This window comes from Agelaius phoeniceus, chromosome Z (genome assembly GCF_051311805.1).
Source record: "Agelaius phoeniceus isolate bAgePho1 chromosome Z, bAgePho1.hap1, whole genome shotgun sequence".
NCBI classification, from domain to species: domain Eukaryota; kingdom Metazoa; phylum Chordata; class Aves; order Passeriformes; family Icteridae; genus Agelaius; species Agelaius phoeniceus.
Window position 1 is genome coordinate 49,285,741 of NC_135303.1, and position 25,462 is coordinate 49,311,202.

Below are 25,462 nucleotides of genomic sequence, written 5' to 3' on the forward strand. Positions count from 1 at the left end.
GTTTGTACCTCACCTCACTACTGCAAATACAAGTAGAGTGAAACAAATTGTAAATATGCATGATTAATAACTTAAGTGGATGTGGTCTTTTTTAATTGTTTCTTTCGTTTTACAACCAAATACACAGAAGTCACAAGGTGTGCTAGCTTTGAGGGGAAGGGCATTTGGGGATGGTTAATATATTATTTAAAGAAAATGTTATCATCTTTCCATGCTGATGCTTCTTGTCACTTCTCTTCAAGCTGACACTTCCATGGAGGAAGTACATGGAAGATACTTTCAATTATCAGCGCTGACCAAGATTAACAGCCAAATAAAGCTAACTGAATACCAACCAACCAAAAAGAAAACTTGACTTCCAGTCAGATTTAGATTGCATGTTTTCTTTCATTTCATCTACTGTCTGATTTTCTTTTGCTTTTTGTCCCATCAAAGTATTTTTCGGGTTTCAGTCTGTCTGTAAGTAACAAAGAACATTTTCCTTATTTCAGCCCTGCTGAATGCTTTCCTAGTAGCCAAATTCAACACACTATAGGAAGATTGATTTTCTGTGTTTTGATGCTTATATCAAACAGGAAAATCTAGACAACAGTCTCTCTGTTTTAAATGCTGAGCCCCTTTAGCACTGTCTAGTTAAGCAAAATCCTAGTCTGAGCATGAGCGCAGATGTCCAGAAAATAAATACAGAGGAACAAAAAAAGAGGGCTGTTTGTTCATTAGTTTATCTTAGAGACAAAACAGAAGGCAGGCTAGAAAAAGTCTGAGTAGCCCAAACTCAAACTAACAGCACACATGATCTAAGTAAGGTTCCTAATTCTTACTAGTAAAAAACATGCTATTAAGACATAATTAAGCCAATTAAACAAATACTAAAAACAGAATAACAATCAACCTTATAGACTAGCAATGCATTTTGGGAAGAACAATAAATGCTTTATGCAACTCAGTTTATCCCCAACTTTTAATTCATTCTATTAATCTCAATACTGATCAAATCACTAGGGAAACAGAGATCTCTACAACCCTAATATCATGTGAAGGAGAAGGAATAAAGATGTTAAAACCTCTGACCAAAGAAAATGTAAGCATGCTGGCCAAATAGGAATTCCCAGACACTTTACAGACCACAGGATGTGTAAAGATTTAGCTGCATCATTGACTAACCTTTCCAAAGCTTGTTCAGTGAGCCATAACAGAGTCATACACTCAACTACATCCCATCATTCAAGTTCAAAAATTGTCATACTTCAAATATTACTAATCTTTTAACTCTATATTGCAACTGAAGTTTATGTCACCATGGACACCTACATAATATTCTCCTGTTAGGCTGAAAATTGCTCCGTTGTTTTAAGTCAAGATGTAGTCCCACAGTAGCCTGAGTCAACATGTGCCAGGGCTGCCAGGGCTCTGCTCTTTCACTTGGTCCCTAAACACAGCAGAAGTAGTTGCACCAACGAAAGGGAGAAGGCAGAACTGTGACAGTGACAGTCCTAATCACATATCCTCTTAGCCTGCCATGGCACAACACTCTGGACTGTTGCATAAGCTTTTTAAGCCTCCCAAAGTACAAGGTAGGGAATCATTGCTTCTTTCTCAATTAGATTTGAAAGGCAAGTGGGTTTTGTAAGGAATGCTTGACAACAGCAGAAAGAAAAAACTGTTTGTCTGGAGCACTTCAAAAGATGCAGACACTTCCACATTCTCTTCTTACAGTAATTGCAACAACAGCAGTGCTGACTTGTATACATTTCCCATCCTGCATTCCTGTTACTAAGTCAGCCCAATTGCCTGCCAAGACTGATGGTAAATTAAAGTGAAAAGTGAAAGTCCAACTGAAAACCAAGAGTTTCCCATGCCATCTTGAGTTATTATTCCAGACATGTCTATGCAGTGACGTAGTAGTTCACCATACTGACACAGGAACAAGTAAAATACAGGCCAGTGAGGTGAGGAGAAAGAAAGCAAGTTCCTTGCCTTGTATGGCAAAATATAGCATTTTAGCCAAACAATCAGTCATAGCCTAAGACTACAGACATAGAATCTTTTCTCTTCTACTTACTTCAAGACTTAAGCAAATACACTCAATGTGAGGCCATAATTTGATAGGGAACAAAGGAAGAAATTTATCTGTAAAATTCTGGTGTTTTTGTTTTGATGTCTAACTGCTATACTTCAGCCTTACTGAAGGGGGAGGCAGACAGTTTTAATAATAGGGTTGTGATGGCTTTAGGAAGGAGAACAGTTTATCAACCTGACAGATTTTTGTGATGAGACAGGCTCAGTGGAAGAGCACAAAACAGGCATTGTGGTTTATCTGTGCTTTAACAAGGTTGTTAACCTTGCTCACCAGCTCCCATAACAGCTCCCATAACATTCCCATGGGCAATCTCATGCTAGATAAGTGGACAGTCAGGCAGACTGAAAAATACTCAAATGCTGGATTCACAGAGTTGCCGTTAGTAGCACAAAGTCCATGTGGAGGGCAGTCACTACCTGTCAACCCTAGGATTTGGGTATTGGCCCCCACCAGGGGGGCCAATATGTCTCCACTAATGTCTCCACTAATGACCTGGGGGATGGGGCAGTGCCCCTTCAGCAAGTCTGCACACAATACACAACTGGGAGGGATGGTTGGTACCGTAGGTGGGTCTGATGACATTCAAAGGCCCCTTGACAGCCTGAAGAAATTCCCCACCAGTGATCTTATGAAGTTCAATGAGTGAAAGAGGAATGTCCTGCAGCTTGGAAGAAATAGCTACACATATCAGGACAGACTGGGGGCTGACCATCTTCTCAGAGGTGACTAAATGCCTGGGTGGACCCTGACTCAAGGATCAGCAATGCAAGATGCCCTTGTAACAAAGGCAACCAACAGCATGTGGAGCTGCACATGCAGAACCCTACTCGAAGACAGAGGAAGGTTATTTCTCACCCTGGGTTCAACCATGGCTCCAGTTAGGGGACACCCAGTGCAGAGAAAGATATGGACATATTCAAATTCACATGAATTCCAATTCACAGGGACAAAAATCAAACACAAAAATAGAATCCTCTCTCCCTTCTCCCCTCTCCTTCCTCAAGAGCAACAATAACAAAAAAAAACCAAAAAAAAAAAAAAAAAAACCACAGACACACACAAAAAAACCAACCAACCAACCAAACAAAACACCACCAAAAAACCACAAAAAACACCAGAGTAAACCAAAAATATGTAAAAAGCTTTAGGTTTACCTGAATGGGTTGCTTGGAAGTTCCTGACAGGCAACTAGTGTTAGTGCTGGGCATATAGAATTTCCCACTTTTGTTATAAATTAGGAAGCACCTGTTCTATCTGCAGTCTACACTCCATCTGTGTTATCCCCCTGAGACCCCCCCACAGGCCAAAGCTACAAAAAGTTTTGCTGCTTTCCAGGCATACTTAGCACCAAGAAATCAGACGTGGGAGCATATTAAAGCAAGAGAGGATCTTCGAAAGTTAAGTCCATACACACACACACACACACACAATTTTTATAAGTCTGGTAACATTTCCAAGAGTAAATAAACATCTCTGGCAGACCACATGAGGAAAAGGATGTATCTAAAACAAACCAAACTTTTCAGCTGCAGGAGTATCAGGTCCTTATTTCATGGCCTTGTTGGCACCAGCACACTCCAAAGAAAAGGACTGACAGTCTGAAGAAAAAAATCTGGCTCAGGACATAACTGGACAAATAAATCTTCTGCAGATGCTCAGGATTAATTGTACAAATCCTCACAGTCACACCAAATCATACCTCATCCTGCTCACACATTGGCTTAGCGCATAGTGAAGAAGTGAGTTATCTATCATATGGACTTGATATAGGAAATATGACATTTTTTCCTCATTTCCTGACCTCAAGAGCAGAAATGCATGCTGAAAACTCTGGTGTGACAGTGTTCACAGGGGTCTTAGGATGAAGGAAGAGATGAGGATCTGACTCCATGTTTCAGAAGCCTTGATTTATTATTTTATGATATATATTACATTAAAACTATACTAAAATAATAGAAGAAAGGATTTCATCAGAAGGCTAGCTAAGAATAGAATAGCAAAGGATGATAACAGAGGTTTGCGGCTCAGCTCTCTCTCTGATCCAGCTGGGCTGTGGTTGGCCACAAACATCTAACATGGGCCAATCAAAGATCCACCTGTTACATTCCACAGCAGCAGATAACCATTGTTTACATTTTGTTTCTGAGGCCTCTCAGATTCTTAGGAGGAAAAATCCTAAGGAAAGGATTTTTCATAAAAGATGTCTGCAAAACTCTGGTATAGAACAACTGCTATAACGCAATAAATTCCCTCATAACTCATGTCTTTCAGCACTTATGCCTGTCACTGCAATTAGCATTTCATCTGTGAGGCTGCCAATAAATAACAAGTCTCATATTAGTCCATTTCCTCATGTCATTTTTAATGAATGATGAATGACATTTCATCCATGTGTTGTAAAATACTGGCAAGAAATCTATTTATCTTACACAGCAGAGCCTCTTCATATGCTGTTTGCAAAACATTGACTAGATAGCCAAAAAGTATTGCATCTCTATCCACTAACTGAAGTACATGAGACAGTTCAAGTACCACTGAATAATAACTTTAGTCCTTAAAAATACTGAAAGGCATTAGAAAAAGCAGAAGCCCTTCTCTGCCGTACTTTCAGTTATAAAAAATCCCTTTCATGTTTATCATATTACACTCAATAAATTCCTTCACCTTTTCACCCACACATTACAAGCATGTGATAGACAAGGATGAATTCTATGTGTGGCATCTTCTCTTGTGACTTCATAAAGTTTGGAATTATGCAGAACCTTCCTGCCTTAATTTCAAAAGCTTAATTCTATTAAGTAATTTTTAATTTCTCAAACCAGACACTGTTGACTTACACATGGAAAATATTTACTTTTTGCTTCTGATAAACCTATCATGTATAATTGACATTAATTAGGTATGTCATGGTGCAGGGCAAAGATTATAAACTATTGATAGTACACAAGAAATTACTCCTGCATGAAATAGAAATGAAAAAATTCCTTATGTCACTTCACCATTTATCTGCTTTGTATGTTTGCAGCACTTCCTGATCAGAAACCATATAGAAAAATATATATTCCACCAAATTAAACACACATTAATTTTTAAATAAGACAGAAAGTGTGGCAGTAAATCAGATACCAACCTTGTCAACCAGTGTCCAAAGTCTGGCCGATGAGCCCACTGAACACCTGTCTGATTCAAGGATCGAAGTAGCCGACAGCAAATAAGGATGATCCATGGAGTTGCTAAGCTTATCCACTTATCTGATCCTTTTATGAATTCAGATGAAGAGGTAGCCTTGCCCAGTTTTGAATTACTTGCAGCTGGAATGTCTATATTCTTGCACTCAGAGGATTCCCTGACACTATCAAAATTTTGTTTCACATTGGTGCTATGTTGAGGGTCACATTCTTTCAGAAGAAAATTATTTCTACAAAGTTCCTGACACAGCACCAAACAAAGTGTATTGATAAGAAAATACCAGGTTTGATGTTCCTCTTCTATAAAACTGCTTGCCCCCAAACTCAAAACATGGCCAATAGTTCCAGCCAGAATCAGGACATCTATTTCTGACCAGCTATAACTGGAAGCAACAGGATTCTGAAAAAAAAAAAGAAAAGAAAAAAAGAAGTGGTGAAAAAGTATGTAAAACTTTCACTTGTAAGTATTCACCAATGAAAACAAAACAAATAGCAGGATAACTTATTTCTATCTTTAGAAATTCAAAATTTCAGTGAAGCATACTCAGCACTACAACATAGTAATGATTTTTAAAACTGCATTCTGTTTAAGGAATAAAACTTCTCTATGAATAATCATCACAACTTTACAGATTAAGATTCCCTACCACCCTGTAACAGAAGGTTCAAAGGAAGTTCATGCCCTGTTGCATATCAGTAGAAGTAAAAATAGAAATCCGGCAGAAATCTTGAGATATAGATAATAGGTAATTCTCTAGCAGTTGAAATCTGTGATATCTTCAACTCAATGCAGTGACAGCCTTCACTACTCAAGTTAACAAAGTTGCTGCCTGATGGCACCCCGTGACCTTGCTTAGCTTGAAATGCGTCTTTCATCATAAAATCTACTTTAAACCTTTACCCATCTATTATTTACTTTACAAACTGTGCTTATCTAAAACCACAATATTTTTTGTCTAATGCCTTCATTAGCTCAATTTCCTGTTCTCAGCAGCTAATTGGAATTGCCTTACCATTACTGCCTTCAATGGTAGGGCTAAAGAGAAAGCATAAGGGCATGAGGAAGTTGAGAGTACCCAGTTTATTGCTGTTATCAAGTAAAGAACCATTTCAGCACAAAGAGAAAGCCATGAAAAGACCACAGAGAGACACAACCATGGTAAGTATGCACTAAGGAAGATCACAGAGATGACCAAAACTCTTCAGCCATTAACTGACAGGCCAGTAAGAAATCACAGGCACAGCTCTGAAGAGCATCAGTCTGGACTCTGTAACAGATAAGGGAGAAGTGACAGTACATGGGCATTACAGGTATCTGAGAGCGCCTGTGGATCTCTACCAACTCATTAAAGAGAGATTCAAGAATGTCAAGGGTGGGGAAGAGGGGGTGGTGAGGAACATGCTGGAAGCAGGGGCAAAGTAAGAGGGGAAAGGAGAAAGGATTCAGTCATATATAAGCAGGAGCCAGTGGACATCTCGGACTGAGCCCTGTGCCTGGTCACTGTGGTCTATCCTGTCTTACTAAATCCTCTCCTATATTCTGTTCAACCCCATTCCCTGTCCCACCTGTGGGTGTTTCAAGATGCCACTGCAAGTAGCTGGGGACAAGCCTGTATGTCAAAAACTTGAGACCAGAGCAAGTAAAAGCAAGAACCAGAGGACACTGGAACCACCAGGAGCTTCCTAACAATACCTTAATGAATAGGCTAGCATACATGCTTGTGAAGAATTTTGGGAACAACATTGTCAAGACACTGTCACACATTACTATTTTATTTTATCTAATTTTGCACTATTACAGAATATTATGCAGAATCTCTTAAAATGTATTTGAAGCACCTAGTGAAACAAAAATTTAAAAGCCAGACTGAAATTACTGCATGCCATTTTTACTTCAGAACAAAGATATCTGAAACTACTTTCACATTCATTTCTTTAACTGCGTATTTTAACTACATCATCCTCCTACATCTGACCTATGAACAAACTTTTTAAAAAATCTTGAATATTCACAGGGATAAATTTCAGAGAGAAAATACTAAATTAAAAGATGTACAGTGTACTACTATTCCTGCACAGTTTAAATCATGTTAATAGAAAATCAAACCAAACTGACCTTTGAGCCAATAATAAGTAAGCATGTACAAACAATACAAGTATCTCTGAGCATCTTAAATGCAAGTATTACTTGTGTTTATGACTTACTGACAGCAGCACATGTATTTTTGTCCAATAAGCAAGACAATGTAACATCGAGAGGACAACAAACACATGATGCAAGAAGATAGTTAACATTATTAGTTTTGGTTTAGGAAAAAAAGAACTTTTGCAAAATCAAAATTTAATGACACATATGTGAAAGGATGCAGGAGCTATAACTACAATTATGACCTATTCACATCTGCTTCATTTCTTGTGTTGTTAAAGAATACATTACATCAAATTCGTTTAACTTAAAACAAAAACCAACAGAACACAACAACACAAACAAACATACAAACAAAATCCCACACAACCAAAAAGTCTTCATGAGGTTACACACAACAATAATGGAGAGAAAAATACCAATAATCAGAAAAAATGCCCAGGTTCAATCTAAATTTACTAGCATTTGAAATTTCTTTGGTGTTCTAAAGACCACTCAGGTTTGTTTAGTACTCTATTCTGAAAAGCAAATACCATAAGCTGGTATTTGGAACAAAAGGACAAGGTAGTCTCTGCAAAGACCAAAGAGCATGAAATTCACAAAGCTGAGACAAGAACAGTACATGATGGATCTTCAGCAAGTTTAAATTCCAATAATTCTATCATGCTGACCTTAAAGATCTTGGCTAACTAAATAAACGAGCATGTAAGCACCATCAGCTTGCAGAGACAAAGGAATCTGAGATCCTAAATAAATGAGAATGAAAAAGTCCATGATATAATTTGTCTTCTTTGTAAGACATAACATAAAATCTATAGAAGGACTGGTCTCCTGTATCTGGTTTCTGTCAGCAACTGATATGAAAACTGAAGAAGTGATGCATTATCAATGGGGAACATACAAAAATCTCATTAAAATGATGGCATTAATGTGAAATGACCCAGGATCAGAAATCTGTATTTTTTGCCTGCTTGTCTCTCCTAACTTCAGTGAAAAGAGAAAAAAATTACTCCTACATTTACATCAAAGGATTAAAATCCAATGACATTTAGTGATAAACCACATCTCAGATCAGAGTTAAATCACTATGCAAAATTAAAAATTATGATGCAAATTATAATCTCCCGAGCCTTGATAATCTTAAGAAATTCTAGAAATACCTTCATCAAGGTTTTCTACATTTACTTCTAATTCCTTATATAGTAACTAACTGTGCCTTATTACGAATGCCATGAGTATGGTGTCATATACAGTCTGACCTTCGATTATTTAGATTGTACCTATTTTTTAGATTTGGTTTAAAGGCATTGAAATGTAGGTCTTACTCTGATATTCACAGCTCTGTTTTTCCAGCTGCTGAACATTTCCAGCCCTCAGGAACTCAGCAGACACTCCAGACAATAAAAAACCTGTATTACTCTCAGTTTGTTTGGTATCTTGGCAAAAAAAACTTAAAACAAAAGCTTTTGTTTAGAAATCTTTAAATGCCAGGCTTCAAACGATGTAAACATATCATCTCCCAAGCCAAGGCAACTTTAACAACTGATGTATCAGCATTAATATTTAAGCAACAGAAACTGACCTCTCTGCCCCATCTTTGAACATACCTTGCCAGCTTGCAAAAGTGTCAGTACATAAATGACAGAGTACATGCACCTTTGATCATTAAATTTTGAAACTTCTACACTTTGAAATAAAGCCTCCTGCACTCTCTTATTCCAGTTACTTTTTTTTTTTTGTGATTAACCATCTACAGCTAATGCCTGAGAAATTCTGCAACTACTCTTCAGAGGAGAAACATTTTATTTTTCATGCTCACCATCACTCACAATTTAAACACTTATCATTATGTTCCCTTCTGATACCTGAGCTCCCTGAACCCATGATTCTCTATGATGGTAACTTTTCCATGACAAAGTACTACAGATCACACTTGCTCCTACATTTTCACAGCAGTTTGGGATAATTTTTGAACACTATCTGGTAAAGACACTACCTAATCAGCTTTTTTCTCCCCAGGTCAGAAAATGACAAAAATATTTTAGGTGCAATTGCATAAAAATGTAACATTGTTCAATTCATCAAGAATATCAAAAAAAGGAGGAAAATCAAAAGTACTGTTAAATGAACAGGTGCTTTAAAATAAACTGAAAGAAGGACATTTTGTATATGTTATAAAAACCCACTATAATTCTGCATAATGAAAATTCTCAAGACCTCTACTTGACAAGCCTTAACTTCTGTATTCTAGTTCAAAAATATGGTTAGTTTTTATTTCTAACAGAAACAGGGAAAAAAAAACCCACAATTAGTAGTAGTAAATACCATGCTTATATCAACTACCAAGCAATTACAGTGAAACTATGAACAACAAGTTAAAATTTTAAACAATTTTCTGGAATTCATAAAGGGCTGCAGAACTATTTAAAGCCTGAAGTATCACTAAAAGAAGGGACTGGTTCTGCTAAAAACACAGCAATCAGAATCTATAAATAACCATCAGGAAGCAGATGCTAACACTGCCTGCACTGGTCTTCAGAAAATTCATGAACTTGGTAATCAGTTTCTATATTCAGCCACAGTGGGGAAAAAAAAGCATTACAAATGAGAAGCACTTCAGAGAAATCTTTAGAAGAGAACGGAAACAATTTGAAGGAAAAAAGCTCTGAAGCCATTAACAGGAGAGCTTATCTTAATTACTTTTAGAATACCTACATTTTATCGTATAGCTTGAGCTTAGAAAAGGCTTTTTAGCTTTTTTTTTAACCAGAAAGGGCAAGATTCAGGATTCTATTCCCACCATCAGAAGATGAGGGCTTCAGAATTCTGTCAGAAGTGGACTCTACAGGCAGATTCACAAAACATCTGTGGAGATGCACAGGTCACAAAACACTTGGATTCAGAGATATTTTAGCATAAGTGACACTCACAACTCACACAGAAGGCCCCTCGAGATCAACACACAGCATACGAAAGCAACCCATTTCTCCCCTGAAACCTAGGCATTCTACTGGAAAGGGGATGAAAGATGGAGATGAACGTTTGGAACACATCTTCATTACAAGCAGCACCAGATTATACACTGCTCCTTTCACCTTCTCAGGCTCTGTATTTGTCTAAGCAGACCCAAAAAAACCCCGCCACATCATTCTACAACAGCCTTGAGACTGATAAAAATGTTATTCAGAACCAAGTCACTGCTTTTACACATATCTGGAATGAAGGCACATACTAACTAAACCCAAGAAATATTTCAAGCTTTGTTTGGAACTTGAACAGACACGTGGAACTTGAACATCCCTGACTGATGCGATGAGATACATCCAGTAATTCAGTCACCTATGGAATAGGAGTGAAGACAGGATGACAAAAATGTATTTCTACTGGTCTGAATACAAAGTCATGTCTGCCCAACCAGAATTACTATTGCCTAAACTTCATAAGATTTACTTAAGCTTCCCCATTTTCAGATATATCTCAGGTAGGAATACAATCACAGACCAGCCTCGGATGGAGAATCCAATATTTTTTATTTCTATCTGCCCCAGCCCTGGGAAAAAAAAAAACATACAAACAATTGATGAAAATCTCATTTGTGTATTATCAACTTGAAGCAGATGATCTGAGGGTAGTGAGACACTAGAACAGGTTGCCCAGAGAAGCTGTGGATGCCCCAACAGGGTCAGGCTAGACAGAGTTCTGAGCATCTGGTCCAGTGGAAGGTGTCTCTGCCCATGGAAGGGATTTGGAACCAAATGATCTTTTGTATCCCTTCCAACCCAGACCATTCTATCATTCTGTGATTCTTTGAGACTATCCACCTGGAGAAGAAAGGTATCATCTCTTGCAATTGCTTTCCATGCTACTGAAGTGGTATGTACGTAAATTTTATGCAGGTCCACAAAATGCATCGTATTTCAATTTCTACTGTTTACTAAAATTAGAAAAACTAGTAACAAAATGAAAAACAAGTTTATCTTTCGTAGTTGTGTTTGTCATTGCACACCAAGTACGCGTGAGATTTCTACACTGAAGCATTAATAATTATTTCAATTATTTCTTTTTCTAAGAAAAAAACCACCTAGTCAGAAATTATGGAAACAAAATTATAATCTGGCATAGTTTGAATAAAATATATTAGCAACCCTACTTATAAGAATTTAAATCTACACTCAGGAATTACAGCACATATCTGCACAGACTGCAAAATAAATCTTTACTCAGGAATTCTGAATTTTCTGAATTGTAAGAAATACAGCTGTTACAAAATGTTTCTTCAAGTTGGAAAGTTTGTTTTTTTCCTTGATAGAGCATGTTGTCATATCATAAAAGCAATGTACTTGCCCTATTTTGTCAGACACTAAAAAAAAGGTACTAAACCCCCAAGCTTGATTCTACGAAACAGATTGATGAAGGACTGTACTGCACAGAGACTGCACCATCAAATGGAGTACTATGAGCAGTGAAGCTATTGAACATCAGAGACCTTTGAAAAATATGACTAACAAGCAGTAGAAAAAACAGCTAGAAGCTGATTTTATGGTCTGACTGACGGCTCTTAGCACACTGAGTTTCACAGTGGAAGAAAAGGCATTGAAAAGTCACTTTCCTTTGAATTACCTGTATTCTACTGAACACAAACAATAAAACTCATCAAGTAACATACAGAAGGTAACTCCTTGCACTGAGAACACTTTGAGAACTCCCAAGATTTTAACAAACTCTATTCCTTAAACTTAAAAAGTAGAAAAGACAGATTAAATTATCTCTCTCTGTTGCATTTTCAAAACTATTTTAAAAAACCCAAACATTAGTAACACCAACACAAGAAAAGGTATACTTACAGCATTACTGTCTGTTGTATCATCACTTTTCCTTTGTTCATATTGTTGTAAAGCATTATACATCTTGCTTTAATTGCAATTGTGAAACCTAACTATGTAAAAGCATAGGATTTGTACAAGGCATAATTGTTTCCAATCTCATAAAGTCAACCAGAAAATACTGTACAGTATTTTAAAAAAATTCCTCAAATCATGTCAAAAAAAGCACTTCTTAGATCTTCATCAGGTCAGTATCATGCCACAGGAACAACAACACATTTCAATTACAATTTTAAATAATAATACATATTCATATTGCATTACAAATAAGAATTTCTTTAAGCACATGCAGAGAAAACAGAATTTTAACTGACAATATTATGAAAGATATAAGACAGTATATGAAAGATAAAACATTTTGAAACACAATTAATGCATGCTCTCACCTTCAGTGGAAGTCTGTAATTCTCTAAGATCTTTCCGACAGCAGATAAAATACCACACATGAGTGCAGAAATCAGCATCATCACTCCAACTGCTGTTAACCAGGACATACTGCAGAAATAGCACAAACTTTCTGCTGATGTGCATACAATGACATGAACAGCACACAGCATCAGACACATCAAGTAAAACAGCAGAGAGAACAGTGGAGGGGAGAGGGGCACTTCAAATTCTGCCCGCTTGCTCAAGGCTTTTGGAACACTGAGCAAAAGCAGTATCAGAACCTAGAAAAAAAAGAATTAATACCTTGAAAATTGAGGTTAGCTATAGCAGTAAAAAAAAAATTGAGGTTAGCTATACAGTAAGAATTCACATTAAAAAATCATGCTGCTGTCATCCATGTCACTATGCTAATATGCATACTTTGTAAAAACAATGGTGAAGAATTATGTTGGATTTCTTTTCCCTCAGTAAGATATTACCATATAAATGGGAGAACCCAATATTGTCTTTTCACTTATTAAGGGCTTAAACACACAAGTTCCCAAGTTTAATAAATCATCATTTGCCTCCTCACCTGTGGCAACCAATGATATGTATGACCTTCATTCCCTGTAAAAGATCTTGAACTCCCAGTATCAAAATAGTTCCTAACCAAACAAATTTGACCCATTGTTTGTCACCTGTAAATGCCTGAAGTTAATCCACTCTGTCAAAGGAAATTTATTTCCTGTATGAGAAATACATATGTATGAGATCCTGCTGAGCTAAATAGCTTCCCAAACAAGGGGAAGTTCTCATACCATCACACAAGTGTATGCTGAATTTCTAGTTTATGAATTCTCCCAGTACTTCTTTTATCTCTCCTGATCTTAGTTGAATTTATTGGTTTTACTTTCACTTTGCTCTGACCTGCACACAGATCAAGCAGAATTCCAAGTTTTCTCTTACATAACTGTGGCAGCAGAGATGATCAACACAAAGAAACTTTCTGCAACTCGTATACAAACCTTTACCAAAAAGTGGGAAATTTCAGCCACACGCTAAAATGCTTGCAAGCTGCAGAGATGGAGCTAGGACTAGACTGACCTCAATCAGCTGGTGCTAGAGCAAGATTAAAACAAATCAAAACAAAAACAACTATATCAGACCACTGTCAACCCGTAATCTTTCACTGTCACTTGTGAAGACCTATGCCTAAAAATTTTTCCCACACTACAGTGAGACATAGTAAAGTAGACAAAAAAAATCTTTGCAATAGTCTGCTGTTTCTTCACATTCTACTGCATATTTCATTTGGTTATGAAAATATGCAGTTATGGCTTAAGTCTTACATTTCAGCCCATCACTCAAAACCAAAACAGCACTCATGGCAGGAAAATGCTTGAACTGTAGGTATCTACCAAACTACATTTAGGTCTTTTGAACAAATGCACTGTCATCAGTTCACATCTCAGAGGTATTCTCCTCATCTGAAATACAGGATAAATGGCATTTATAGCATAATGTAGTTTGAAGAGACATCTGAGTTTCTCTACTCTTATTTATTCAGTGAAGGTGGAAAATTGATATCAAGACAAACATTTTGGAGAGCAAGGCAGTTTCTTTGGTGTTGCACTGGAGAAAATAAATAACTCCAGCCATTTTGCTGAAGTCTTACAGCTACGCTAAGCATACACTTCTCAACAAAAATTTCTGTGGTTAGTAGCTGCATATTTCTTTGATGAAGACTGATTTTGTATAACACCTAAGATTTGTTTTCAAGAAATAGTAAGCATCTACAACTGCAGACCAAAAAAAAATCTAAAGTAACTGTCACCAACTTGAATGAACAGGTTCTGAAAATAAAGGAACAAAGAAAGATATGCACCTTCAGCTTTGCACTGAACTTTGTCCACCTCCAGATCTTCCATCTGTAGAGCAGGAACAGAACCTACCATCCCATCTACCCAAGGGCACCGTGGAACTCATTCCTGTGAAGTGATCAGCAGAGTGACTAACCCCACTGAGCACTCTACCAGAAAGCCATTTCAGAAGCACTCTATGCAGAGAGCAGTGCATGGGAGACAAGGCACAGAGCCCCGTCAGGACAAAGGAGACCCAGTGCTTGAATTTCCCCAAAACATCACTTGGAGAGATCCACTTAAAATTAAAGATATGGTATTTCTTATCCTTGTAACTACAGGAGATATGAGGAGGTAACTCTACAGCAAGTATTTATTTCAGGGCTCTAAATCTATCAGTACAAGGAACAGTTCCTGGAACTGTGAGAGTTTTCCATATAAGGTATTGCCTGTTTGCAGCAGCTATACTCAATATTAGATAAAGAGGAACAGCTAGGGATTTACTTGCCAGACTCTTTTTCTTTTTCCTAATGCAGTAAAGTCACTCAAAAATAGGAGGCTAACTAATATGGGAGTAATTAAAGTTGTAGCACATCTGCATATCTACTGTAACTAGATACACTAAAATGTAAGTAATTCATATCAAAAGCACAGTTGAATCATTTTAAAGGCCAGATTTTACTTTAAAAAGAGTATTAATCATGCAAGCAGAATGTCAGCCAACCCTAAGAACCCATATTCAGTAATTTTAAAGACTAGTAAGTGTATACATTAGATATCCAACACCAAGATACTTTACTTTTGTGCACTTAACTTTTACACAGAAAAGATTTTCATACCTCCATGATGATCACAGTCCCCACCATCATTGAATACATGTCATATTGTGCCACTTGTTTGCTTAATGAAGAACTCAAAGTCTTGAGGGCCTCTAAGTATTGCTTCAGGACCTTCTTTCCAAGATTTAAGAGTATTTCTGAATTATTCCCCTCTAAATACAATTTGATCCAATTTCCATGGGATTTTTCTGCTATCTTAAAATGTTCATATCCGGGATCTGAAGAGAAAAAGAGAAAAGAAGAAAGAGGGTCCATGAACTAAGATTACTTGGAGATGTGATCATATTTTTTTATTTGCTTGTAAAATGTATAAAAACATATAATTGATATGGCAGTTGAAAAGTTTTTCATGGGTACAAAATCACACTATCTTTCTGCAGCAATACCAGTTACTTGGAATAAAAGCAATTAATTCTAACCTAATAAACTGTCAAGACCTCCAACAATTGACAAACTTATTAGAATAAGCATTCATTTTTACAAAATGTTTCCAGGACAAACAATTTAAATGCTTCAGATACTGGAGGGGGAAGAAAGCAATGCTGTCCACTGGAACACATTGTATAAGCTAAATAGGAAATTATCAAATAGCTGATATATAGGGAAAACACCAAATGACACAACACACATGCCACATCAGCTGGTAGTATGGGTTGGATGAGTGGATGGTGAAGGTGGACTGAGAACTAAAAGAAAGGCAGAGCTCAGAGGGTTTTAATCAGCAGTGTAAAGTCTATCTAGCTGGAGGCCTGTTAGTAGCAGCATCCCCTAAGGATCGACACTGGGTCCAAAGAAGTTTAACTTAATCACCAACAACTTGGATGAAGGCACAGAGGCCTCCCGTGATCAAGTTCCCTAATGACACAAAGCTGAGGGGATGGCCAATACCCCAGAGGGATGTGCAGCCCTTCAGAAGTACCATGCCAAGCTGGAGGGACGGGAAAAGAAACATCTGAAATTCAACAGAGGCAAGAGCAGGGTAACCCTCATGCACCTGGGGAGGAACAACCACAGGCACCAGCCCAGGCTGGGGGTGACCTGCTGGGAAGCAGCTCTGTGGAGAAGCACCTGGGGGTCCTGGTAGACAACAAGCTGTCCATGAGCCAGCAGTGTGTCCTGGGGGCCAAGAAAGCCAATGGGACCCGGGGGTGCATTAGGGAGAATATTGCCAGGAGGTCAAGGGAGGTGATCCTGTCCCTCTGCTCAGCCCTGGTGAGGCACATCTGGAGTTCTGGGCTCCTCAGGACAAGAGAGACATGGAGCTTCTGGAGCAGGTCCAGTGGAGGGCAGCAAAGATGATGAGGGGACTGAAGCATCTCTTCTACAAAGAAAGACTGAGGGAGCTGGGCCTGTTCATCTTCAAGAAGAGATGGATGAGAGGGGACTTCATCAATGTCTGTAAGTATCTGAAAGGAGGGTGTCAAGAGGAAGGAGCCAGGCTCTTCTCCATAGTGCCCAGCAACAGGCAGGAGTCTGCCTGTTGACAAGAGGCAACAGGAACACAGAAGTTCTACCTAAACATGAGGAAGAACTTTTTTACTCTGTGGGTGGCTGAGCACTGGAACAGGTTGCACGGAAAGGTTGCAGAGCCCTTTTCTCGAGATATGCAAAAGTTGTCTGGACACATTCCTGAGTAATGTGCTGTAGGGGATCCTGCTCGAGCAGGACAGTTGGACTAAATAACCTGCAGTGATCCAGTCCTATTTTACCTAATCTGTGACTCTGCTTTTCAAATACTGATCATTGAATACAGTATGCATTCACAATACAAATTCAGTTGATAACACATGGAAAGCAAGAGCATAATTTTCAGAACCTCATAGCTCACTGAAACTTATGTTATGCACGAATATTCACATTTATCTGCATTTTTTCTGAAAAATATATGTTTAATTTCACTTCACACTAATAGTACTTGCTATTTCCCTGCAATTTAATTTGAGAGGTAATGATAACTTAAGTACAAAAAGTCAATTTGGAAATTTTATATAATGTGCAGTTCTTCCCTTTTTAGCTTAAAGTACGGTGAAACATTTGCTGTACAGTTTCAGACAAGAAAGGTTAAAACAATGAGTGAAATAACTTTGGTGTCACAAAGACTTAAGCTGCAGTTCTTTTTCACTCCTCGTAGATGAACAGTGTATTCCACTTGGAAAAAAACCACTTTATTTTTTTTAAGCCCTTTCAGCAAAAGTGCATTATTAAATCTAGAAATATTTTAAATTTTATTTCAAGTGAGTGAAGCTGAATGAAGTATTTCTATTCTCAACTCATGTAGTCATGAAAGAATTACTATTTTCATGTCTCTTACCATACAAGATATTTCATCATTTACTGTGGGCTGAATTTAAGGTGAGAATTTTAAAAGGCAATGTTTAACTCAAAATGTGCAGTTTGTTTTCCTAAGACTTCCAGCAGACTCCAAGGCATGCTGACCCTGCTATGCAGGGGACTTGCAGGAATCTGCCAGAAAGCACAATCCAGCCAGCAGCAAACACCTGTATATCAAGATAGCTGCCAGTGCACACAGACGATTCTATTTCCTTCCTGTAATTCTTTTGACTTCCCTGTAAAGTTTCTCGTTCAGTATATTTGAAATAAGAGTTAAATATTCATACATTTGAGGACATCCATGAAGGATCATCTAAAATGAGCTTTAATCAAACTGAGATTTGGCATGACACTTTTTCATTATACAGAAGACTGAAATGAGTTCAAGCTATATTTTGAAACATAAATAAATTTTCTCCACATCTTCTGCTCCATTTTCATGCTTCTTGACTAGTCTTCCTCTTCAGCCCCTTCAGCATTTTTATTTCATTCTCATCTTTTCCTTTCCATGCTAACTGCCCATCAAAACTATGGTGTCCATGCTATGAAAGATGACTTTTAGCCAAACTCTCATGAATGAATTATTTAAAGATCTTTCAGAGAGGAATAGAAGACCATGGTTGCCAAATTTCATTAGAGGACTTCAGTTATATTGGTTAAGTGGCACATTTATATGCAGAAGGCATAAAATAATATGGGTCATGGGCATTAAGTTGTTGGAGACACATTTTGGTAACAGGCAGGTAATACTGGCAAGTCACTCCCATACAAGATACTTATAAAACAAGTCAAAATTGAAGCAAAATCCAAAGAAAGCTTGCCCAACTGCGTATTTCACAAAGCACTGGCAATGTTTTACTTGCATAGTATTACATTAGCAATTTCTGCTTCAGCCTCACTACCATCTTATCACAACCAGATGGATAAGCTTTGCAAGCATCTGTTTGACAATAATTTCACTTAGTTCCAGTCACAGGCAACAATAATTTAAAAAGAGTTATAAGAAAGAATGAATAATGTAAAAGTGACTTCTCCAGTTTCAACATATACATGTCCCAGTAAAAGTCAAATTATTTTAATCTAATACAAGTTTAGGATCAGTCCCAAATTGAAAAGCTTGCACTCATTTTAATACCACCAGCCAACTTGCTCTCCAGCATGGCTCTTCATTCCACTGTAAAATGTCTTTCAAAGAAGAGGTCCTAATTTATCATTCAACTACATGTTCAGAAGTTCAGAACATAAAGGAAGCATTGCTAGATACCTAGGGCTGCCTATCTTACACTGAGGTATGAACTTGCTCAAAAACCCAAAGTGTGTTTTTAGATAATTCTTCTTTCAGCTTTTTAATTTTTGCTGGCTATTTTTATTCTCCTTTTTCAGACTTTTTCTTTAGCTGCATGTATCCACATCTATCAAAAGAAAATCTTATGCCTCACATTACAATTTATTACCATGTTTCAAAAATATATTTTAAATAATAAAGCCCTTAGTCAACCTTCAAGTTTCTCATGTAAAATTTAATTTACTTGATGATATGCTTAAATGTGAGGATTCTTTTGAACCTCAATAAAGCAAAGCCCAAGTCCCATTAAATGTTGTGCAGCTTTTTTGTTTGAAAATGCGTGTTTATGCAAACAAATATGGTGGGGGGGGGGGAAGTTACTGACCTGCCTTCATTCTGTTCTTTATTTATTTTAACAGATACATTTAAAACACATTTGAAGATGAAATTATGACATTTTTGTGTACAGTTACAGTTTGCTCTTAACATTGGAGCAGTTGAATTCAGGGAAATCCATGGCTTCTTTATGAAACAGCTTATTAAAATCATTCTGCCTTCCCATCTGACAGCAATTCAACTCAACTGACAGCTGACTTCATATCACTGTGTTAAGAAGGAAACCAATATTCCACCAAAAATGAATGTACATTTTATGATATAGCTTAAAATGGGTGAGTCTTTTCCTGACTCAGTCATCATCCTCATGGTGCCACCAACAGCTGTTGCTCTAATCTCTGTGCTGTAAGTTACAGCAGTGGACAGGACTTCAAGAGTCAAAAATATATTTTTTTTAAAGCAGCAAGGCTTATGCTATCCTTGCAAGTATAGGCATTTTTCTTAGCATTGAAACTGAAATGTTTTGATCCACTAGTTGTTCCTAGAGGAGAATCTGCAGTGGAAAGCTTGAAACTGCAGCAGCAGTTTCAATATGAGTGATGTCCAACTAAACAAATGGAGTGATGTCCAGCTGAATCCAACTATTTTTTGGGGTTTCTTTTACTCCAAAAAATCTGGCAGAAGACCTTGTCTGTGGAATTCAGAAATTATACAGCTCAAGAGCTGTCAGCACAACTCTGCTGAGTGCTCAGAAGTTCCATAAATACAGATTAAAGGCTCTGAGTAGGGTGAGTTAAAGAAGACTGCTCAGACCTGTGTCCAGTCAGGTCTTGAATGTTTACAGGTATGAAGCCTCCACAACCCCTCTTGCCAACTCATTCTAGTGTTTGACAAATCTTACCGAAAAAGGTTTCCTCCAAATTTTTTGTGAGGACCACCAATTATACCCTGGTCCTATCTTGTTTATTGCCTCCCATCATATATTACCTACATTGATAAGACCCCTCCTAAACAGACCTAGCACCCTCAGCCCCTCCTCATACGACAGACATTCCAATTCCTTCATCACCTTCATGACCATGCACTACACTTACTATGTTACATCCACTAAATTATGGTACCGAGAAGCCCAGCACCAGACCCAAGACTCCTGATGCCCGCTCACCACAACTGATAGGAGAGGCAGGACTGACCAGCCTGACTGACTACTGACACTGTCTAATGCTACCTTGGATGCTATTGCGCTTCTTTCCACAAGGGTGCTCTGCTGCCTGATACTCACCTTGGTATCCCCAGTCACCCCGTGGTGGTTCCTCCAGCTGCCTCCAGCCACCCAAAACCCAATCTGCTATGATACATTGGGATTACTTCTTCCCAGCTGTAGGATTTAGCATTTCCCTTTGCTGAACCTTAAGAGGTTCCTGTCAGCCCATTTCTCCAGGCTATCAAAGTGCTTCTGAGTGGCAGGAGACCCACCTATTGCATCAAGCACTTCTCCCAGATCTCTGTTGTGTCCTTCCTTTGCTGAGATGTCACTTTGTACCACTGGCCAGATCATTGATGAAGATGCTGAATAGTTCTAGCTTGAGTCAAGCCCTGTGGTTGATCACAACAGCTTTCAGGGAGACTTTGTACCGCTGATCACATTCACATGAACCCAGCAGGTGAGCCACTTTTCAGTCCATCTCACTGTCCAGCTATCTAGCCTGAAATGCAACAGGATGGCTGAAGCATCACATGAGCACCATGGATGGTGAAAATAAGACCTCCTCTAGTTGTCTGAAAAGCTACAATCCTTACAACAAAAGCTACAATTCCTTACAATCCAACTGTCTGCCCTAGACACCCATAAAATATTGCCCATGTTGGTCTGTGCACTAATCCTGACTCAGAAGTTCTCAACTATTTCATCATCCACTCCCAGGAACAGCTACATGCCTGTCACCACTCTCTCACATAAAGATAAATTTTCCCTCCTCACATTCCAAACTTACAATCTTAGAATTGTAGAATTATTCAGGCTGGAAGTTGCTTTTAAGATTATCTCATTCATTGCCAGCACTGTTAATGGAGACATCTTTTGCTACATCACCATTCATTATTGGCTTCCAATTAGACATTAAGCCACCGACTTTACAGACATGCAGCCAATTTCTTATTCATTACAGAGTCCATTTGTCTAACCATATCACTCTAACAACAGCAGCACGAATGTTTAGGGAGGCCTTACCAAACGCCTTACAGAAGTCTAAGTAGATGACACATCTTTTGTCCATCATAGAAGGACATTAAATTAGCCAGGCACAATTTTCCCATGGCAAAGTAGTGTCAGTAATTTCCAATAACCTTTCTGTCTTCCACATGTTTAAAATGTCTTCCAGGAAGATCTGTTCTGTGATCTTTACAAGTATAGCGGTGAGGCTGACTGGTTCAGCAGTTCCCAGAACCCTTCCTTTTTCCCTTTTTTAAAGAGCAGGCAACCTTCTTGGACATGAATCAGATTACTGAATATACTAACTTCTCTGCAAGGTAAGGGGAATCTGGAGAGATGTCTATGTTTCTGTAGTGGGATAGTGGGAAGCATTTATCTTCACTTAAAGGCCATGCAAAACAAATGGCCATCCATGCAGCTCTTGAGTTACATATGTAAGTCACTGAGTTAGTGGCATTGTCTTTAGTACTTCTAGGCCTGAAGTATCCACATCAATCAAACAATACTAAAGAAACAGAACATACTGCTTCCCTGCCAGTCTTAACTGAACAGACCAAAGCCTTGCACATCTAGGACACTCTAAGAAAAACAAGACCCTCTCTAAGAAGTCCACAGAAACAGGGGAAATTGACATTAAGACTCTGTAAAAAAAGCTTAATTTCCACCACATTATTGAGACTTTCCATTACTGAAAAGAGAGAAAGTCATTGTGGGTGCTTTGGCTCTCAAACTCTTTCCAGTATGGTATCACCTCTAATAAGTTTGCAGTCACAAGCAAGCACCATAAAAATTTCTCACATTTTTATCCTCAGCAATTTTGACTTTCATTTCTCAGATGAAAGCTACAAGTTGAAATTAAACTGTTCCCAGACAAAAAAATAAAATGAAAATGAAGATATAAACAAGAAGCTGGTAGAAACTCCAGCCTGTTTCATCAGTGTTTGCAGAAATACTGTAAGATAGGAGTTTTGTGATGGCATTTTCAGCAACACAGTCGTATCCTGAAACCCCTCAACAGGGCAAGTTCCTCACTTGACACAACTGGGTTAAGTGAAGAAATTTGTGCAGAAGAAAAATGTCAGAAGAGATGGAGCATGGGTCCTGCTATAGGCATGTTGTTGCTACAAGCAGAATTTGTTCTGTTGAGATTCCTGGACAAGGTTTAATTATGATTAGAAGCTGTGATGTTGAAAGATAATTGATTCTTGACCTAGAACAATTATTTTGCTAAAATCTACGCTGGTATTCACTTTAATTATTCTTAGCAATACAATAGCTCTGCATTCTCATCTAGTTATTTTAATAACTCAACAGATTACAAATCAATTGACAAGCTTCAGAGTCACTTTAAGACATCTTCTAATGTCAATGGTAAAATATTCTCCTTCACCCTCTGACTCAATTTTTTTAACAAAATTATCATATTAACTTCATTATTTATACTGCAGTCTGTATCATGCTTCCTAATGAAATACAACATTTTGCTAGGTTTGGTTTATTTTTTCTACTTGTTTTTTATTCTTTCCTCCAAATAAACACACACACACACACATACACACACACACACATTCATGCATTTTTAATAAGCAGTTCTCCAGGTTCTCATTTCAAGTAAATACATAAAAATGAAATAAAAAGATAACTTACCCTAAATTATCTCCCAGCTTTACTTGAAGCATCTTTTTATTTAAACTAGAAAATTCAGTCCATTGTGTTAATTCTCCAAATAGCTCAGAGTCAGTGCCCTATATAGAACACCTCACAAAGAGCAGTTATGAAACCACTGAGATTTAACTACATTGGCATTTTTACTTTAATCTTACTCCATCTTATTTTTGCTCTTTTGCCAACTAGGAATATTAGTAGTCATTTAAAAAATTGTATTCAGAAGCAGTATAAAGTAGGTTGCAGTAAAGATTGAATTTAGTACAACTGTTCTGAATACTGCTCTCAAAAGAATAGCTAACTTGCAGTGCAATGCCATACTATTGAATTTAAAAATCCAAACTGTTTTATAAACAACCTCCTTTTAGTATATCTGTAACATTTTTTTAGCTAATTTACCTTTTTCATATGCAGGCATATTCTCTTGCAGCAATCTGCTGAGCTGGAACCCATTCAAGTGCATAAAACGTAGCTGTTCTCTCATTGTCTTGCCTCCAACAACTGGCAATATAAGGTTCCCAACACTGTTTCTTGAAATTGGTAGGCCAAGACCTATTGCCAATGTGCTAGCTAAATCTGTTTGCTGCACATGCTCAGGTTGGGCTGGAGGAGCTAAGAGAAAGAAAAAGAGAGAGGAAAAGAAGTATTTCAATAACAAGTCCATTCTATTTCTCCAGAGACAGCTGGTACCTTTTTAGATTCAAAATTGTTTCATTGGTGTTAGATCAGCTATTTTAAGTGGTCTACAGAGAGCTGACTGATCTTTCTCAGCTGCTATCCTCTGCTGCTGTAAATCCAAAATTTATTAAATTCTTTGCCAGCGCCACTCTTCAATGATAATAACTACTGTAAACATAAAATAAATGTTATACAAGTAGAAGTAAGAAAATGGATGGTCCAGGACATCACCTTAATATCAAATTGCAGCCTACATCCTAAGAGAGTTTCATAACTTTTACATTAGAAATAATAGAAAACACTACAGTTGGTCGATTTAATATATGAACAAAGAATGAGAACCTAAAATAATGCTGACAGCATTCCAGAAGCATCTTGATATAATGACAACAGCTCAAGATTTAATTAATATCAGGTTGCTAGGAAAACAGAATTAGACATCAGGTAAAGAATGTTGAGGCTCCAAATCCATGGCTACCTGCAGGAAAACCTAGTGATTTTTTAAGGGTCCTGTGTAAGATTCCATTAACTTACTGCAGTTATCAGGATTAGCCTTCAGTCCCACAGAAATCTACAGACATGAATGATTTTACTAACATAAGGAACCTTCTGTTTGTTTTTCCAGCTGTTTCTTTTCATCCTAAACCAGTTAGGTAACGGTGGTTTTCTATATGCTTTTATTTCATCCTCTTTGTAACTTCAAGCATTGAGTTTTGACTTAAATGCAGTATAGAAAGAATTCTATATAGTCTTTATTCCTCTCAAGGCTGCTTTTAAGAGCATTAAAATTTGCCTCATTTCTCATCTAGCTCTGATTAATCCCATACTTGTACAGAATGCCATCTATAATCCATAAAGCCTCTTTGCATGAGTGCCTGTATGTCAGCAGTTTTCTGATTTTATCTTTAAAGGCAAGTTCTTAACTGGTAAAAAAAAGCCAAACTACCCAAACACATTTAGCCAATCATGGGTGACACATCTCTGTAGAAGGCTATACAAGTAATACTCTGACAGCATACTAAATGTAAAAAGCCCACAGGATTACTATTTTGAGGTCTACCAAATTAACCACCGTACATTTTGTTTACAGTAGGATCATAAGGAGCAGTCACTAGAATCCTGATTACTGTACCAATGAAAAGTAAACTGCTGGATATTTACAAAGGCATTAGAAATCACAAATGCTATTCCAAAAGACGGGTAAATAGATACGTTTCACTGAATTGTAAGAACTGCTCATTCAGGTTAAACCTCACAGAAACTAATTCCAATGAACAGGAGACTGCATTTACAGAATCTATACTCTTGTGGCCTGGCTGTCAACACATGCTAGTGAAATTCATAAAATAAAAATTTAGCCAAGAGTTTTGATCCACTCTTGACTTTGTTTTGTTTACAGACTGGAGAAGAAGTCAAGGACTCCTCAAGCAGTGCTTTCTACTGCAGCTGGATAACAACTTTACAGGAAAATCTACCTCCACCATGCTGCAGGAACTTCCAGCAAGATAAATAAATCAAGTTTCTGCACAAAGGTTTTAGAAGAAAAGAAATGACATGGAAATGAACAAGTGGCAGAAGGAAAGGCAGAAGG

The 25,462-nt window shown here is 37.6% G+C and overlaps 1 protein-coding gene across 2 annotated transcripts in view; it reads right to left on the reverse strand.

Annotated features, from left to right (window-relative positions):
• PIGG (phosphatidylinositol glycan anchor biosynthesis class G (EMM blood group)) overlaps nucleotides 1-25,462 on the reverse strand; it is an 81,174-nt gene that overhangs the window by 45,593 nt on the left and 10,119 nt on the right. The window contains exons 6-9 of one of the 2 annotated variants that reach the window (XM_054652362.2): nucleotides 23,593-23,805; nucleotides 15,365-15,582; nucleotides 12,684-12,965; nucleotides 5,211-5,668 (exon numbers count right to left, since the gene is read on the reverse strand). In XM_054652362.2, the coding sequence (XP_054508337.1) occupies nucleotides 5,211-5,668; nucleotides 12,684-12,965; nucleotides 15,365-15,582; nucleotides 23,593-23,805 (1,171 nt within the window). Of the gene's footprint in view, nucleotides 1-5,210; nucleotides 5,669-12,683; nucleotides 12,966-14,633; nucleotides 14,655-15,364; nucleotides 15,583-23,592; nucleotides 23,806-25,462 lie in introns of those variants that run through there. The other variant, XM_077171272.1, reaches the window with a different exon arrangement.